This window comes from Bos javanicus, chromosome 14 (genome assembly GCF_032452875.1).
Source record: "Bos javanicus breed banteng chromosome 14, ARS-OSU_banteng_1.0, whole genome shotgun sequence".
Taxonomy (NCBI): domain Eukaryota; kingdom Metazoa; phylum Chordata; class Mammalia; order Artiodactyla; family Bovidae; genus Bos; species Bos javanicus.
The window spans coordinates 60,570,260-60,587,762 of NC_083881.1; the positions used below are offsets into that span (position 1 = coordinate 60,570,260).

The following is a 17,503-nucleotide window of genomic DNA, read 5'->3' on the forward strand; positions in this document are numbered from 1 at the left end:
GGACACAGTGGCTGACTTAATTTTTCTGGGCTCCAAAATCACTGCAGATGGTGAGTGCAGCCATGAAATTAAAAGACACTTACTCCTTGGAAGGAAAGTTATGACCAACCTAGACAGCATATTAAAAAGCAGAGACATTACTTTGCCAACAAAGATCCGTTTAGTCAAGTCTATGGTTTTTCCAGTGGTCATGTATGGATGTGAGAGTTGGACTATAAAGAAGACTGAGCACTGAAGAATTAATGCTTTTGAACTGTAGTGTTGGAGAAGACTCTTGAGAGTCCCTTGGACTGCAAGGAGATCCAACCAGTCCATCCTAAAGGAGATCAGTTGTGGGTGTCCATTGGAAGGACTGATATTGAAGCTGAAACTGCAATACTTTGGCCACCTGATGTGAAGAGCTGACTCACTGGAAAAGACCCTGATGCTGGGAAAGATTGAGGGCAGGAGGAGAAGGGAATGACAGAGGATGAGATGGTTGGATGGCATCACCGACTCGATGGATATGGGTTTGGGTGGACTCTGGGAGTTGGTGATGGACAGGGAGGCCTGGTGTGCTGTGGTTCATGGGGTCACAAGGAGTTGGACATGACTGAGCGACTGAACTGAACTGAGAACAGAAGTTTTAAGCCTTTTGGAATTACACACTAGACAAGTTGTTTAAAATCTTTAAAATATTACATCCATTTCAGTAAAAAAATTAAAAACAAATACATTTACTTTTTGAATACATAAAATAATATACAAATATTTTAAAATACTACAATGCAATAAATATTTGTAAGTCATTATTCAAATGGCAAATTAATACTTTATCCTGTCAAGAAAAATGTTTGAAGTAATATTCATTTTAGTTTTTAAAAATACTGGTTTGCTTACAAAACTGTTTCTTCTCTTTCCTGAGCACTCCCTGGACTACATTTCCTAACCTCCCATTTTCCAATATCTTGTGACTGAGTTGCAGCCAATGAAATACAAGCAGAAGTAAGCTCACTATTTCCAGTTCTTGCTCATAAACACTTTCCCACGTGCTGGCTGAATACACAGGGCTCCAAGGCCCTACAAGAGGGTAGAGCCACGAGACGAAAAGAGCCTCCAACTCTGAACAACCACAGGGCAGGCCACTGCCCACTGGGAATAACTGATATTTGGACTGGTATCTGCTCAATGAATAAACTTCTTTTGTATTAAATTTTCACAGTTTATATTTTAAAGCAGCTGGCATTATGTTAGCTAATAAACAGAGCAATTCGAGGGTCTGGTTCCGAATTCAGGTTTCTCATACTTAGTTTTAATAATGTCATAGTTGAAAAAGAAACTTCATAAAGAAACACCGTAGATCATATAAAGTATAAATGTAAAGTTCATCATTAATAATAGTGGCTATAAATCTGTATTTTATTAATTTTCCTGAGAACTTACAATTTTTAGGGACTTGTCAGATCTTAGAGTGTCACTGCATTTGCTTCATCCGCACCTAATGAAAACTTGACATAAGGTTAGAATTTTCAGGTCTACCTTTTTCGTGTAGTCGCAGCATTGGTATTATACTCAATTCAGTTTCTTTGCAAGCCTCTTGCAATCTCTGTAAGCCTCTCGCCCACTTTCTCAGGGATAACGGAACTAACACCTCCAAAAAGGCATATGACACCTGACTTACACTCAGACCAACTGAGAAAACTAGGGTAAAGCCATGTATTAAGTATGGTAGTGCTTAATTCCTTTTTCTGTCTTTTAGGCTAAAAGACAAAAATTAGTTCCACCATTTTCAGAGAACTTCATCATGAACTCCAAAGAAGTATATGGGCCTTTCATTGGAGATCAGTTTATTTGATATGAGCAGACACTGAGAAGGAGGTACAAAATAAGAAAAAAAAAAACAGTCTAGCCAAGAGATAAACAAATATACAAATGATTACAATTACTAAATGTTACAATTAGAGGAAATAAAAAGTACTACATGAGCTTAGAAATTACTACAAGGTGAAGAGTCGAGATCCCTGAGTGGTCACAGGTGATAACAGCTGATCTTTGCTTCAGCTCTGGATCTGAAACCCTCTCACCTACTCAGTATTCCCCAGAAGTATCCCCTCTGTTATTAAAAAGGCAAAAACTCTTCTTTGACTCTATTTCTTCCAAGCTATAGTCCTATTTTTTTATTTTCTTTTTTAAATCAAAATTCTAGAAATTGTTTTTATTTGCACCAACACAGTAGTCATCAGTCATATGTGCCTACTTAAATTAAAATTATACAAATTTAAAATGTATTAGTTAGTCACAGAAGCCACATAGAAAGTGATCAAGAGCCACATGTTGTATTGGATAAAGCAGATGCAGAACTTGCCAAAAAGCTAACAGTTCTATTGAACGGTGCTAGTCTAGACTATAACAGAATAATTAAGAATGAAGAATGAATATACTGCCTGCATTTCAATCCCAACTTTGACCCTCACCAGTTGAGTAAACTTGGGGAACTTACTCTTTTTGCCTACATTAGTTTCCTCATCTGTAAAATGAGGGTAATAGTAATTAATTCTTTCTTCATAACATTGTTGTGTGACTTACATGTAAAGTGCCCCCCAAAACTGCCTAGCACATGAAAGTGCTCCATAAGTATTAGGTGCTAAAAATTGCTTTAAAGGATCAGTCGCATTTGTTTATTTTTAATTGATTCTATTCACTCATTTTATTTTTGGCTGCACCAGGTCTCTGCTGCTGTGTGCAGGCATCCTCTCATTGCTGAGAACAGGGTCTACTCTGTTGAGGTGTGTGGGCTTCCCACTGAGGGGGAATCTGAACCCACTGGCAGGTCAGGGAAGTCCATGTGTTATAACTTTTATTCTGGAAATTATTCTCACAGTCTCTACCTCCTCTCTCATTTTTGTTAACCTGCTTAAATCAGGCTTTGTCCTCCATTGCAAGGTTTGTCAAGGTTTGCCAAATTCCTCCATCATGTGAAATCCAATGGTCAACTCCCAGTCTTCACCTTATCTGAATTACCAGAAGCACTTGACAGAGGTGATCATCTTCCTTAAAATAGTTCCTTCCTTTGGTTTCTAAGATACCATATTCTTCTTTTTCATTTTCTTTAATGGCTGCTCTCTCTTTAGTTTCCTTTAATGGACTCTCTTCCTGACTTCTAAATGTTGGTATATAACATGGCTCTGTTTTTATTATAGTTTTCTTCTTGATTTAAATTACACTAAGCAATATTATCTAGTGCCACAGCTTTAAATATTACCTGCTGATTACTCCCAAATTACATGTTTAGCTTGACCTACTAGACTACAGTTGCATATCTAATTAAACATATAACTGTACTTAGATGTTTAATGGGCATCTCAAAATCAACATGTCTAAAATAGAATTCCTAATTCCCCATATGAGGCTGAATTTGCTACTGATAGCTTACATCTGCAAAGTGATTTTTAAGTGCTGAAAGCACTTTCTTATACATTTAAAGTATGATCTTATAAAAACCCTGTTAGGACAGCAGGTGTTAATTCCATATGTCAGATGAACATTCTATGACTCAGATATGTTGGGTAGGTTTTTTTAAGAGGCCATATTTGATATCTTATATAACCCAGGGTAAGCAATAGCAACCAAGTCTCCTTATTCACTCCATGCACTTTCTACAAGGTTGTGATGTTTAGCAAGATATATTTAAGCTTTAAAAATGGCGAGTTTCCATTTAGCAGTCAAAGGATACAAAATAGCACGGGGATAAAAGAGAGATATGAGTTAGCTACTATGTGTATGAACCAACATATCTCTATAAATGGTTTCCCCTTCACCAATTATTATTTATGTATGATTACTGATATAATTCAGAACAATTTCAACATTCTTTAGAAAGATACTATTTTGCTGAGCTTTCTACTCTTCAGAAGTCAAGCAAGCAGTCTTTATCTCATCTTGAAAATTCATACTGGTAAAATGATATTTAATTTTATGATGATAAATATCATTTTAAGAAGCTGAAGGCATTATGTATGATATATCATTCATTAAGTGATAACTCTACAACTTAAGTACATGCAGATTTCCACGAAGAGGCCAGGAAAATCAAAACAAAGGATCTAATGTAAGATCCAGCATCACAAATCCATTCATTGTTTTAGATAATGCTATCATATGATCAAAGTTTAGGTAATAAATTTGAAGATTTCAGTTTTAAACACTGTTAGAGCTTATTACTGTATTTTTAAAGAAAAGACAACATAAAAATCTTACTTGAAACATATACACATAAATACAGAATTTAGAAACCCAATGAAAGTTTGGAGTTCAATAATTACCAAACTATCTCTGTTGGCTATTCTACAGTTAAACTTGGGCTTTAAAGTGAGAGATACTCTGAATTCTATTGTCAATACAGGTCAAAGCTATACAGTGCGCAGATAGGAATAATTACACATTTTAAGATGATAAAAATTTTAACCATTACAATGTCACTGAATATCAATGAAGACCATAACAAAAAGAAACACATTATTTTCTGCTATGCTATATATGTAAAAAGGGGCTATAGGATATAACAAGGAAAAACTACATTTTTAAAATCTGCCAGTATCACAGTGTTTCTGAAGATAAAAACCAAATCAGTGTATGGTCAACAGAGCTCTATCATTAAATAAAATACTGTCAAGGAAAGATATATGGGATATTAATGCCCAAACTACAAAGAATGAAATTGATCATTGAGAAATACTGACCATTTTCTCTTCAAATCTACATTCTTAGTTTCTGTGACACAGCTCTCTTCTAGTATTTGTTCTTTCTTCATGGTAATATCTCCTTGGTCTTCACCGGCTCCTCTTTCTTTGTCCAGTTCTAAAAAGTTAATCTTGCACAAAGTATTTTCTTCATCTACTGCTCTTTTATCTGTAGTGTTCTTTTTGGGCAATCTCACCCATGTTCATGGTTTCAAGCAACCTCTAAACTTTATGATTCTCACATTTATATCTCTGGTTCTGACATGAGCTTTAGAAGTATGTATTTAAATATGTTCTAGACATTTCTACTTGGATATTACATAGATATCTCAGATTCAAAGTGTCCTAAATTGAAGGACTCACCCTTCTTATCCCAACCTACTCCTTCTTTTATGCTTCCAATATCCATTAATAGCACTATAACCATCCATCCGTGGATGCAAGCCAGAAACATGAGAATCACCTTAGAATCTTCTCTCCTTCACCTCCCCACATCAAACCCATCACTAAATTGTGTGACTGACTGGCCTCAAGGTATGTGGGATCTTAGTTCCTTGGCCAGGGATCAACACTGCACATTCAGTATGGGAAGACAGTCTTAACCACTGGGCCACAGGGAAGTCCCTGACACAGGATTTTGAAGTAATCTGTTTAAGTATATATCTTCTACTAGAGTATAAGCAATTCAGGTTATAAATGATTTCTGAATCATCTGTGTTCTCAATTTGCCTGGCACACAATAAGTGTTCAATATTTATCCAAAACCCTCAAATGAACAGAATTAATTATTTAGTTTAACACCACATATTCTCTAGCTTGTAGTCTTATTAGAGTCTATTTTAGGTTCTTCATTTAAAACAATTAATAGACTTTATTTTTAGAGCAGTTTTAGGTTTACAAATGTAAGTTTTAAATAGAAAAATGCAATAAAGTTCTAACTGCTAGAGAAAGAAACCTCTCAACTTCAAAAGGCCAACATCTATCATTTTAGCACAACACAGTTAATTATGTATGTATAAATATTAGCAATTAAAAAAGTCATTTAGATATGATCTCTCTGTCCATACATTAAATCCCTAATTCTATATTAAAACACAAAATAACATTTTAAAACACTAAGTAAAAAATTAAACTCTAAATTAACATTAAACATAAATTAAAAATTAAACATTAAATAATAATTCTAACATAATCACAGTAAATATAGTAAGTTACAATCAGGATATAGGGAAGCCATCAAAATCTTATTTCAATATAATATTATTATATAAGGCTCAAAATCCAGAGTCACTGGTATAGTTTGTAAAAACAAGATTAGGCGGGTCCAGGAACTAACGTACCCTTAAATTCTTCTGTGTTGCAGATTTATGTCCTGACTTCTCTGTACCAGAACCATAGTATTCAGACATAAATGATATTTAATCCATTTGCCTATAATTTATTTGCTGTGAAAGAAACACCATATTACATGCTTTTGTTTGTGTGTTAAGTAGAAGATATGCTATTATTTCCCAGATACCAGGGACTGAATGTTTAATTATCAACACCCATTTGAAAAAAGACATTGCTTTGACTCACAAATAAATTCTTAATTGCTAACAGTGGCTTTTCTGAGTTAGGAGGGTGGTATCTAATTTATTTTTGCAGATGTGATTTAGAGACTGAATTTTCGAATAGCAAAGCTTTGAATATCTTCCCCATCAGCAGAAAATTCCTCCACCCCTGCAGCTGGAGAATATTGCTGCTTGAAATGTTAACCGGGAAAGTAAAAACTGCAGTGAGGAAATTGATACAACTGGTAAATGCTGCTTACAAACTGAAAAAGAAGTTAGGTTGTCAGCAATAAAAGAAGTATATTATTCACACAAAATATGTGGTGTCATCTTCATCGTGGTAACTTGCTGGGAGTGGAAATTAATTTGGTGGGTTCCAACTTGAGGAACCTAAAGAAAAGCAAATATCTCACAGATCAGAGCACCTTTGCAAAAGACCAGAAACAAATCAGGGGGACCACAGCTGAGCTCCTCCTTGAGGAGAAAAGATGTGAAGCGCATGTCAAGAACAGTAACCAAGGTTCACTTCCAAGCAGGTTCGCTCATCACTGAAAAACAAAGTCATGGTTATATTTTCAGAAAGGTCCACTAGCTTAAAACGCCCCTTTCCTTCTGGTACTTGTCATCATCCACACATTACTGAGGCCGAATGAGTAAGAGAAAAGATTATGTGTTTTAATTACAACTCAATTAGGAAGTCAACAGTAACATAAAAATGCCTACCCGTTTGGCTGAGCTGAGAAGCACTGCGGCTCTTCCGGGAAAGACCAACGATAGCTACCATTTTGGCCCCAATGCTAGAGCGTCGCTTCTTGCTGCTGGTGCCCAAGGCACCCACTGCGGTGTCCGACTGGCTGCCATCATTCTTCTCCAGCGAGCACATGTCTCCGCTGATGCTGGTGCTCTTGGTCATGTTCTTCCCTGAGATGCCCATTTGTCTGCTTTGCATTTTGGATGTAAAGACACTGTAGGCCCATGGATCATTAAAAGTGATGGCAAGAGCAAAAAGGAAAAGACAGAAAAAGGTATTTTAGATGAAATATCTGGAGTATAATTCAATTATAACATTAATGGGACATGTTTTTAGGATTTAAAATTTTTCAAACACCATGGTCTTGAATGGGTTTTACTATTCAGGGCCAACCTTAACATAAGTATCCAAAATCAGATATGTTTTCATTTCTGCTTTCAAAAAAGACACTGGTATGCATGGCCACAGTGGGGAGAAAAAAGGATCTGTGAAAAATAAGTGGGCTCATTTAAGAGAATAAACTGTCTTACAAGTGCAATATGCTTTAAGGCAGTCATATAACAAAAAACAACAACAAAAAAGAAGTTTCCAAACCATTCTTCTCTAATTTGCTTTACTACAGCCATCAAAGAGAAATTTGATGACTGGGGAAATTTTACAAAAAAATGGCAAAAATGACAGCATCTGCTGCTGAGTAGCTGTTTAATTTTCTCATTTTATTAATAAGATTTTTCTAAACCTTGTTAAATTTTCTAACAAGGACTGATGTTTTCATTAGTTTTGAATTAAAAATAATTTATTTCACTTTACATTTTCATATTTATTGATATGTCTATATTCCAAAAATGAAGGAAAGATTTTCCTCTTGTATTCATTTGAAAGAAAGAAAAGTCATTAGCAGTTTTCTATACAATATGGTCCAGAGAAGGCGATGGAGAAGTACCCCATTCCAGTGCTCTTGCCTGGAAAATCCCATGGATGGAGGAGCCTAGTGGGCTGCAGTCCATGGGGTCACTAAGAGTTGGACACGACTGAGCAACTTCACTTTCACTTTTCACTTTCATGAATTGGAGAAGCAAATGGCAACCCACTCCAGTGTTCTTGCCTGGAGAATCCCAGGGATGGTGGAGCCTGGTGGGCTGCTCTCTATGGGGTTGCACAGAATCAGACATGACTGAAGCGACTTAGCAGCTTACAATATGGTCAGAAGGCAATAATTTTTAAACAGTTTTTTTCCTCTATCTAGAGTAATATTTACTGAAAAGTAAGGACTAGGAATCAAACCTGGGCACCCCTGGCATGGAGTCCTAACCACTGGACTGCCAGGGAATACCTAACACGTTAGTTTAGGTATTAACCTATGTTCATTTTCTCCAAGTATTTAAGAGGCAAAAGACTCAGTGTGAATTTCTTAAAAAGACAGTAGAGTGTACTATTTTATCATTCATATTAGTTTTAAGAAGAAATGAGGCACAAACAGACCAAGAGATAGCAAGAGAGGAGACAGTGTATACCCTTCTATGGTGACACAAACTAATCATTTTCAAGTTTGTTTGATTTTGCTATTTTTCAATAAGCAACTATAGAATAAAGTAGAAAGAGTTTGGAGGTAACAGATGGGCGCTACAATTCCAGCTTTATTGCTACTTAACTGACTTCCTTCAGAAAGTTTCTTGCTTCTACTTGATCCTCAGGGTCCTCATTTATAAGAGAATATTTCACTGTAGCTTCTTATTTTAAAGAATAGACATAATAAGATTAAAATAAAAATTCAATAAATAGAAATGACAGCAATTAGGGAATATAGACAATACATAAAATAAGGCTAAAGCCCTTCAACATATATATGTAAATACTTAAAAGCATCAAAAAATAATCTTTATGATTATAAATTTTAAGACTTCGGAGAGTCAAATGTCTAAAATGGTTTTCATATAGCCAGCGTTAGGTGGCTATATGCAGGGTGGACTACACTGAGAGTCAGGAAATCTGGATTTGAATTTTGGCTTTACTGACTAATCTTAGGAGAGTTGTTTCCCTTTCTGGAACTTAACTTCCTCATTTAATAAATGAGAAAACTTAAGCACTAAGCAGAGTAGGAGACACATAAGAGCTCCAAAAATTATTCTCTTCCTCCTTCTTATTATCTCCACCACTGCTACCACCATCATCATCCATTAAGCATCAATTAAACATGTTGAACTGCAATATCTATAAGGTCCCCTTTAATGATGAAACACTTTGCTCCCAGAGTATATCTTGTTTCATGGATTCTGGGCAAATGAACATAGAAATACAACATGATTTTAAGGTATGCTATCATCAGAAAAGGCATGGCATAGTCTAGAAAAGTCAAAGTTCAGTCAACATTAAGGCTTTCAAAATAATATATGTTCCATAGTCACAATAACTAGTACTCTTGTTTTGTAGGAACTTTTATCCCAAGCATACTTTTCTAAAAGAACCACCTACTACTACTTACCAAGGAAGTTAAAGATACACTCTCAAAATATTATACCTTGTGACTTTCGCATTTTAATTCTCATGGTTGGATATTAGGGCATAAAGAACTTAGCCAAAACCAATCAGGATATAAAATACTAACTGAAAAGATAAACAAGTTTATAGATAAATGTTTTACTGATTATTTGGTTTTAAAGAAATGTACTTCTCTTCAATCTAACACCTTTGATAATGCATTATCTACAAGAAGGGTTATTAATAGTTTTGTAAGATGGATCTACTTCTCATCCCCTTAAAACAGAGATCATCAGGATGAGTTTGTGTAGTTGCTCTTCAGTGCCAGGTTTTGAAGGGAGGGTGACTGAGTCTAGGGTATCGCTATTGCTTTCTTCTACTTTCCTCACTTGGCCATCACCTTAAACTATACGCAAACAATACTGCAAGCAAACAAGCTATCAACCAACATATTAAAAGTCTTGTGACTCTTATAGAATATTTCGTAGTAAAGAATCTGTAAACGTGGGTGATCATTTGGAATACTTAGTGGTTAAGAAAACACAGACCCTATCATTATATTATTACTTTAAAAGAGAACATCTGTAAGGGTCTGGTAACAAGGTAAATTACCAGTGTTGCTGGTGGGAGTATCAGTGATGTATCTCTGAAAGGCACCATGACAAAATGTATCAAAAGCGTTTAAAAAACATGCCTATCCTTTAACCTGTCACTTTTACTTTCAGGATTTACCCTAAGGGAAAACAGCAATGATCATAGATTTAGCAAGAATACTATTTACTGCAGAATTGATTGTAATAGTAAAACACATACATACACAAAGGCAAAACCCCCAGAAATGTCCAATGGTAGAGGACGTTTAAATAAGTCATGTTCATCAATAAAATAGAATATACCTTTGAAAATGCTGTTGTAAATAAATATTTATTAACATAAAATATGTTCTTGATATGGGAGAAAGGGTGAGAAAGCAGATATCTGCAGTTTAGGTTTGGCTGGCACACATACCAAATATGGATTCACTCTACCACTAGGGCACACAAGCAAATTCAAATCCCAGAGTGACACAGAGTCACAAACAGAAAAGAAATTCATATAAATAGAAATAAACATATCTTGCTAAACTGGGTAGTTCAGGAAACCTAGATTCACAGATGACTCACTAGCTACCTGCACTAAAGGAATAAAGGGAATGTAAAGAAAAATAAAATATGTTTCAGATGTTTATGTTCTCGGGAAAAGAAGTACAAGTGTATACAGAAAGAAATCTAAAGGATGTACTGTGAACAGTGTAAAGTGGTTTTAATTTTCTCTGGTTGGTATTATGCTTTTTAAAAATGTTTTTTTTTTCTATTTTGTTTTTTCCAAAATGAACATAAAAGTTATCAGTAACCAGAAAAAAAAATTAAAACAATCAGACAAATGAAAAAAGCAAAGCAGGACTAAAACAACTCAATTTGCATAGTTCATTCCATAGGCTAAAGGCACAGCATGGCTTTCAAGCTAATTCCATGAGATTACTACACACTAATACTGGGCACTGATACAGGATGCTCAATTCCAGAAAGAAACAGTGTTTTCACATTCTGAATATGGTTTTATGCATGTTTCTGGTTTTTGGCATTGGAAAATAATGAAAAAGTTTATATATGTAGTAGTCTTGAAATATGAAAAATTGTCAGTACAAGCAATTAACTGTAGTTGTTTAAAGTTGTATCCTGAAAGATTTTTTAAAGGGCAAATCTCGTATCACCTATAATTAGGAGAAAGGATTTCTTTGGAAGGAATGATGCTAAAGCTGAAACTTCAGTACTTTGGCCACCTGATGCGAAGAGTTGACTCATTGGAAAAGACTCTGATGCTGGGAGGGATTGGGGGCAGGAGGAGAAGGGGACGACAGAGGGTGAGATGGCTGGATGGCATCACTGACTCGATGGACGTGAGTCTGAGTGAACTCTGGGAGTTGGTGATGGACAGGGAGACCTGGTGTGCTGCAATTCATGGGGTCGCAAAGAGTCGGACACGACTGAGCGACTGAACTGAACTGAATGAAAGGCGATGAAATACTTATAGTCTCCAAAGACTTACTTAGCATATTTAAGGGATTATAGCAGTTACTGATTAAACAAAATGTTTATAGATAAAAACTATTCATTAACAGGTTTAAATGAGTACAACTAAGTAGTTCGGCTGTTAAGATAACAAGCAAACACAGGACAAAGATAAACTCTTGAGTTTGTGAGAGTACAAACATAAGAGTAACATTGCAAATAAAATACACAGTCATGAAAAAATATTTCATCATATTGAGAGGTGGGAAGGTGATCAGGAGAGAACCTGCCCAAGGAATTAGAGACTGGAGTGACTCAGAATTGTTATGAATGAAGTAGAGAGGGCCTATCAGCTCCCAGAATGGAGTATGAGAACTGCAGTGCAGGGGCAGAAAAGACACTGGAATGGGACTATTTATAACATCTTAGGCTAGTAAGTGGTGCTAGAGAAGACTGCTGCTGCTGCTGCTGCTAAGTCACGTTAGTCATGTCCGACTCTGTGTGACCCCATAGACGACAGCCTACCAGGCTCCCCCGTCCCAGGGATACTCCAGGCAAGAACACTGGAGTGGGTTGCCATTTCCTTCTCCAATGCATGAAAGTGAAAAGTGAAAGTGAAGTCGCTCAGTCGTGTCTGACTCTTAGCGACCCCATGGACTGCAGCCCACCAGGCTCCTCCATCCATGGGATTTTCCAGGCAAGAGTACTGGAGTGGGGTGCCATTGCCTTCTCCGAGAAGAGGACTTATTTCACCACAAAAAATATCTGCAGCCCACCAGACTCCTCCGTCCATGGATTTTCCAGGCAAGAGTACTAGAGTGGGTGCCATCGCCTTCTCTGCTAGAGAAGGCTGGGAGGATGTAAAAGTTAGAAGACAACAGGAATAATGATAGAGTAGGGAAAAACCCCACAGAGATGAGCCAAAATCCCAACCATTATGCAACCTTGAAAGCCTTAATTCTCTTTCTTGTATTCTTGGAGGCATGTGCCAAGAGCTAACTGAATACCCACCACTACAACTCAGACTCGACTGCACCCATTGTGAGTCACTGAGTGGATATCTGGCTTTGGAGTGCCATTTCTTGATTCTGGCATATACCTTGTGGGGAGGGGGAAAGGAGGATAACAAACTCTGCTAAAACCCTGCTCTTCACCTCATCAAGTATTTTTTCTGTATTAAATATTATTTCCTTCCTAAAATGTGGAATTCAAAATGATTATGATCCTACATTATAATTTAATAGACAATATTTCATTTACTCAAATGACCATCTACAATTTTAGGCTAGTGAAATAGTAACCATTTATTCAAATGTTTATTGCATATATATTCCCACAAATGCAGGGATACAAGAATGGTATGACATAGGCTCTTTTAATTAATGTACTCATAGATATATCAGCATGTAAAATGCAAATATGGCTGCATGAGAATGTTTAGAATTAAGAGTCCAATGACCAGTTCTAATGTCATTAAACCTTAATTAAGTTAGATGATCAAGAAAAGATCTCTCTCTGAGGAGTATAAAAAAACTGAGTTCCTCATGCTAATTCTTTGATTCCTGGAGATGACCAGAATTTGAACATTTGGTATTTTTAACAATAATTCAGGTACTGTATATAAATACATTCTATCAATGCACTATAATGTATCAGTATATTATCCAAGTGTACTTGAGTGTGTGTATTTGTCTATGCTACAAAGTTGATGTCTAGAGTTAGGGAGGAATATTTAGCTAATCAACAGATTGTTTTTTAGTCAAAACATCTTCCTTGACTATATCATTAGTAATGAAACTGTGTTTAATGTTCCTAAGTCTTGGATCTCAGGATAGGAAGCAGTGCCTTGCTGATTAAAGAGCTGATCCTTACTTATCTGGAACGAGTGGAAATGAGTCCTATCACTTTTGGGCAGAAGCATTTGATTGGTTGTGTTCAACTCCAACTTCCCTTTCCCTCTGCTACTGGGACTGTGAAAGACAGAGCCTCTATCGGACCGAGCCCCTGAGTGACTATAATTTTTGTTGATTATGCAACTAAGAATTCAGGGTTGTTTATAACAGCAGCACAATTTAATATGTCTTGAATAGCAAAGTCAGGAGAGACTGCCTATGAAAAAATCAATTAGGAGTTTATAGCCTAGCAAATCCCATGGATGGACGAGCCTGGTAGGCTGCAGTCCACAGGGTCGCTAGGAGTCGGACATGACTGAGCAACTTCACTTTCACTTTTCACTTCCATGCATTGGAGAAGGAAATGGCAACCCACTCCAGTGTTCTTGCCTGGAGAATCTCAGGGGTGGGGGAGCCTGGTGGGCTGCCGTCTATGGGGTCACACAGAGTCGGACACGACTGAAGCAATTTAGCAGCAGAGCAGCAATAGTTCTGGGAAAGGAAATAGGAACTTAGGCTACTCCATTGCTACTACTAATGGAAAACAAAGCTAATGTAAAAGTTATCTAGAAGGAACCATCTATACAGCTTAGTATCTGGACCTAAGAATAAGATATAATCATAGCTCAAATTGATAAGCATTTATTATATTCCAAATGCTTGTCCAAGTGCTTTCTATGAATTAACTCATGTAATTGTCTTAAAGAGGACTTTCATAGTGGCTCAGGAGGTAAAGAATCTGCCAGCAATGCAGGAGATCCAGGTTTGGTCCCTGGGTCGGGAAGATCCTCTGGAGAAAGCAATGGCAACCCATTCCAGTATTCTTGCCTGGGAAATTCCATAGACAGAGGTACAGTCCATGGGGTTGCAAAGACTCAGGCATAACTGAGAGACTAACATTTTCACTTTCAATTCTCTTAAAGAAGAGAAAATGGAGGCCCTTAGAGAGTATAGTGTTTGCCAAGTGGTACTGATTTAGGAAACAATAATCAACACTGGACCAGTGGAATTTCCTGATGGAGAGGTTCAGTGGAAGAACTAAAGAGCCTCTTGATGAAAGTGAAAGAGGAGAGTGAAAAAGTTGGCTTAAAGCTCAACATTCAGAAAACTAAGATCATGACATCTGGTCCCATCACTTCATGGCAAATAGATGGAGAAACAGTGGAAACAGTGGCTGACTTTATTTTTTGGGCTCCAAAATCACTGCAGATGGTGATTGCAGCCATGAAATTAAAAGACGCTTACTCCTTGGAAGGAAAGTTATGACCAAATGGGACAGCATATTAAAAAGCAGAGACATGACTTTGCCAACAAAGGTCCATCTAGTCAAGGCTATGGTTTTTCCAGTAGTCATATATGTATGTGAGCGTTGGACTATAAAGAAGGCTGAGTCCCAAAGAATTGATGCTTTTGAACTGTGGTGTTGGAGAAGACTCTTGAGAGTCCCTTGGACTGCAAGGAGATCCAACCAGTCCATTCTAAAGGAGATCAGTCCTGGGTGTTCATTGGAAGGACTGATGTTGAAGCTGAAACTCCAATACTCTGTCCACCTGATGCGAAGAGCTGACTCATTTGAAAAGAGCCTGATGCTGGGAAAGACGGAAGGCAGGAGGAGAAGGGGAGGACAGAGGATGAGGTGGTTGGATGGCATCACTGACCTAATGAACATGAGTTTGAGTGGACTCCGGGAATTGGTGATGGACAGGGAGGCCTGGCGTGCTGCAGTCCATGGGGTCGCAAAGAGTCGGACACAACTGAGCGAATGAACTGAACTGAACTGAACTGAGGTTCAGTAGGAGCAGGCGGTACACTCAGGCCAAGTGCTCAAGGGAACAGTCAGGGCTAAACAGAGAGAACCAACAAGTATTTGAACAGGAGAGGACAGATGAAATTAGGATGGCCTAAAAATTAGGATGGAAATGGTCTTTCCATTCTTGAAAGTGAAAGTGAAGTCGCTCAGTCGAGTCGACTTTCCACCCTTCTTGGAGGAGGAAATGGAAACCCACTCCAGTATCCTTGGCTGGAAAATTCCATGGACAGAGCAGCCTGGTAGGCTGCAATCCATGGGGTTACAAAGAGTCAGACATGACTGAACAACTGAGACACGCAAGAACAAAGGCAGGCTAAGAGGGTAGAGAGAGAGAAATGAAAAAGATTGAAAGATAGTCCAAGGATTACTTATATTTAAAGATCAGGAAAAGAAGAGTGACTGAGGTGAATAGAGATGCATTCTTAGAAATAAGAATAATAGTATAGAGTCAAATTCCACAGAAGACAAGAATGAGGTTCAGGAAAGTTGTAGTGGTCAAATGATACAGAGTTAATTACCAGGAACATTTAAGAAAAGCTACAGATTTAGAGGTGTGGAGGACACAAATGACCCTTAAGAAAGCAGCTATTGAAATTCCTTCAAGATGGAGAAATACATGAGTTTAAAAACATGAATGTTTGATTTAGAACATTAAATTTTTATGCTGTGAGGAATTCTACTAAAGGGGAATAACAGGAATTCATCTGTGTATCTGTTAAATAAAACTGTCTTACCACAATTTCTAGAGGGTTACCAGAAATGTTTCTTTTACTCATTGGTCCTCTTTTTCCTAACTTAGCAAATGAGGGTAAAGATCATTGTTAAGGTACTTTTAAACTCTGGATTTTTATGACCATAATACCTCCGTTGAAGTGGTTTTTTAAATTAATCTCTTTCAAATTTTCATGTTTTTTTTTTTTAAATTCAGCTTTGCCTATTGTTCCCCACAATTTTCCTTGATATATATATTTTAAGCAAAAACACATCTCACTTCACAAGTTTTTAGAATAAATTTCATAATTCTAATCCATCAACTCACCATATATATAAAATCTCCTTTAATTTTTCTATTGGGCTTCCCTCATAGCTCAGTTGGTAAAGAAGTTTTCTATTATTTCATCTGAACTTTTCAGCTAACCTCATTATTTCTATATATAAATCTTTTAGGCAGAAGTATACTTCCCTCTGGCTTATTTTCATGTTAATTTGTTGTTGTTAACCACATGATTACATGGTACTTCTCAATAACAGGAAAAAGAAAAGCTCCATGATAAATTATCAGAAGGGACACTCACTGACCTATTACTTCAAGGATAAATTTACATTTTTTACCATTTTTACTAATGTCAAAGGAACACTAAGAGTTAAAATTTTGTGAAAAAAAGTGAGAACTTGATTTATTCTTGCTAATCATGCAGCTCTGTAATCAGTGTATCAAGTTTTGTATTTAACAAATGATGAATATGCTGCACTATTGAAATGATTACAGTACATAAAAATTCACATTATGCTGCTAAAAATAGCACTGAAAACTAAACTATAATATGAAAGCATTCTTGGACTATAACTAACCTATATAAAATCACTAAATATTGAGTTTCAAAATGTATACAAATGTATGAAGTGAAGTGAAAGTCGCTCAGTTGTGTCTGACTATTTGCGACTGCATGGACTATATAGTCCATAGAATTCTCTAGGCCAGAATGTATAAATGGTTATAAATTAAGAATATTAATTCCTCAGACTTTAAAGTACAAAAGATATTAGTTCCATATTTTGAAAAATAGTGGATACTCTTGAGTTTTTTCTTTTGAAAACTTGATTGCAAATCAAATTCAAGTTTAAAAAAATCTACTTTGTATAATCACATTGCAACATTTCAGAGACTGAGAACATACTTTAAACCTACATCTTGATGCAATTTAATTAGCATCTATAAATTCTTATATCTAATTAAAGTTAATGTTTCAAGAAAAATCTACCAGATTTTCTAGTAGAAGAATAGAAGAATCTACCAGAATTTCTGGAGTCCCAAAGGATTAAAAAAAAAAAGAAAGAAATTCATTCTAGAATTATTTTTAAGAGGCCATATATACATCGTGTTTAGTTGCTCAGTCATGTCCAACTCTTTGTGACCTCATGGACTACAGCCAGCCCACCAGGCTCCTCTGTCCATGGGGACTCTCCAGATAAGAATACTGGAGTGGGTTGCCATGGCCTCCTCTAAGGGATCTTCCCAATCCAGGAATC

The 17,503-nt window shown here is 36.6% G+C and overlaps 1 protein-coding gene across 39 annotated transcripts in view; it reads right to left on the reverse strand.

The window, feature by feature from the left end:
* The window catches only part of RIMS2 (regulating synaptic membrane exocytosis 2), a 605,437-nt gene that overhangs the window by 88,183 nt on the left and 499,751 nt on the right, over positions 1-17,503 (reverse strand). For 21 of the 39 annotated variants that reach the window (XM_061439193.1, XM_061439191.1, XM_061439221.1 and 18 more), the window contains one exon: positions 6,995-7,236. The exons of the other annotated variants lie outside the window; for them this stretch is intronic. In XM_061439193.1, the coding sequence (XP_061295177.1) occupies positions 6,995-7,236 (242 nt within the window). The remainder of the gene's footprint in view (positions 1-6,994; positions 7,237-17,503) is intronic. 39 annotated transcript variants of the gene reach the window in all.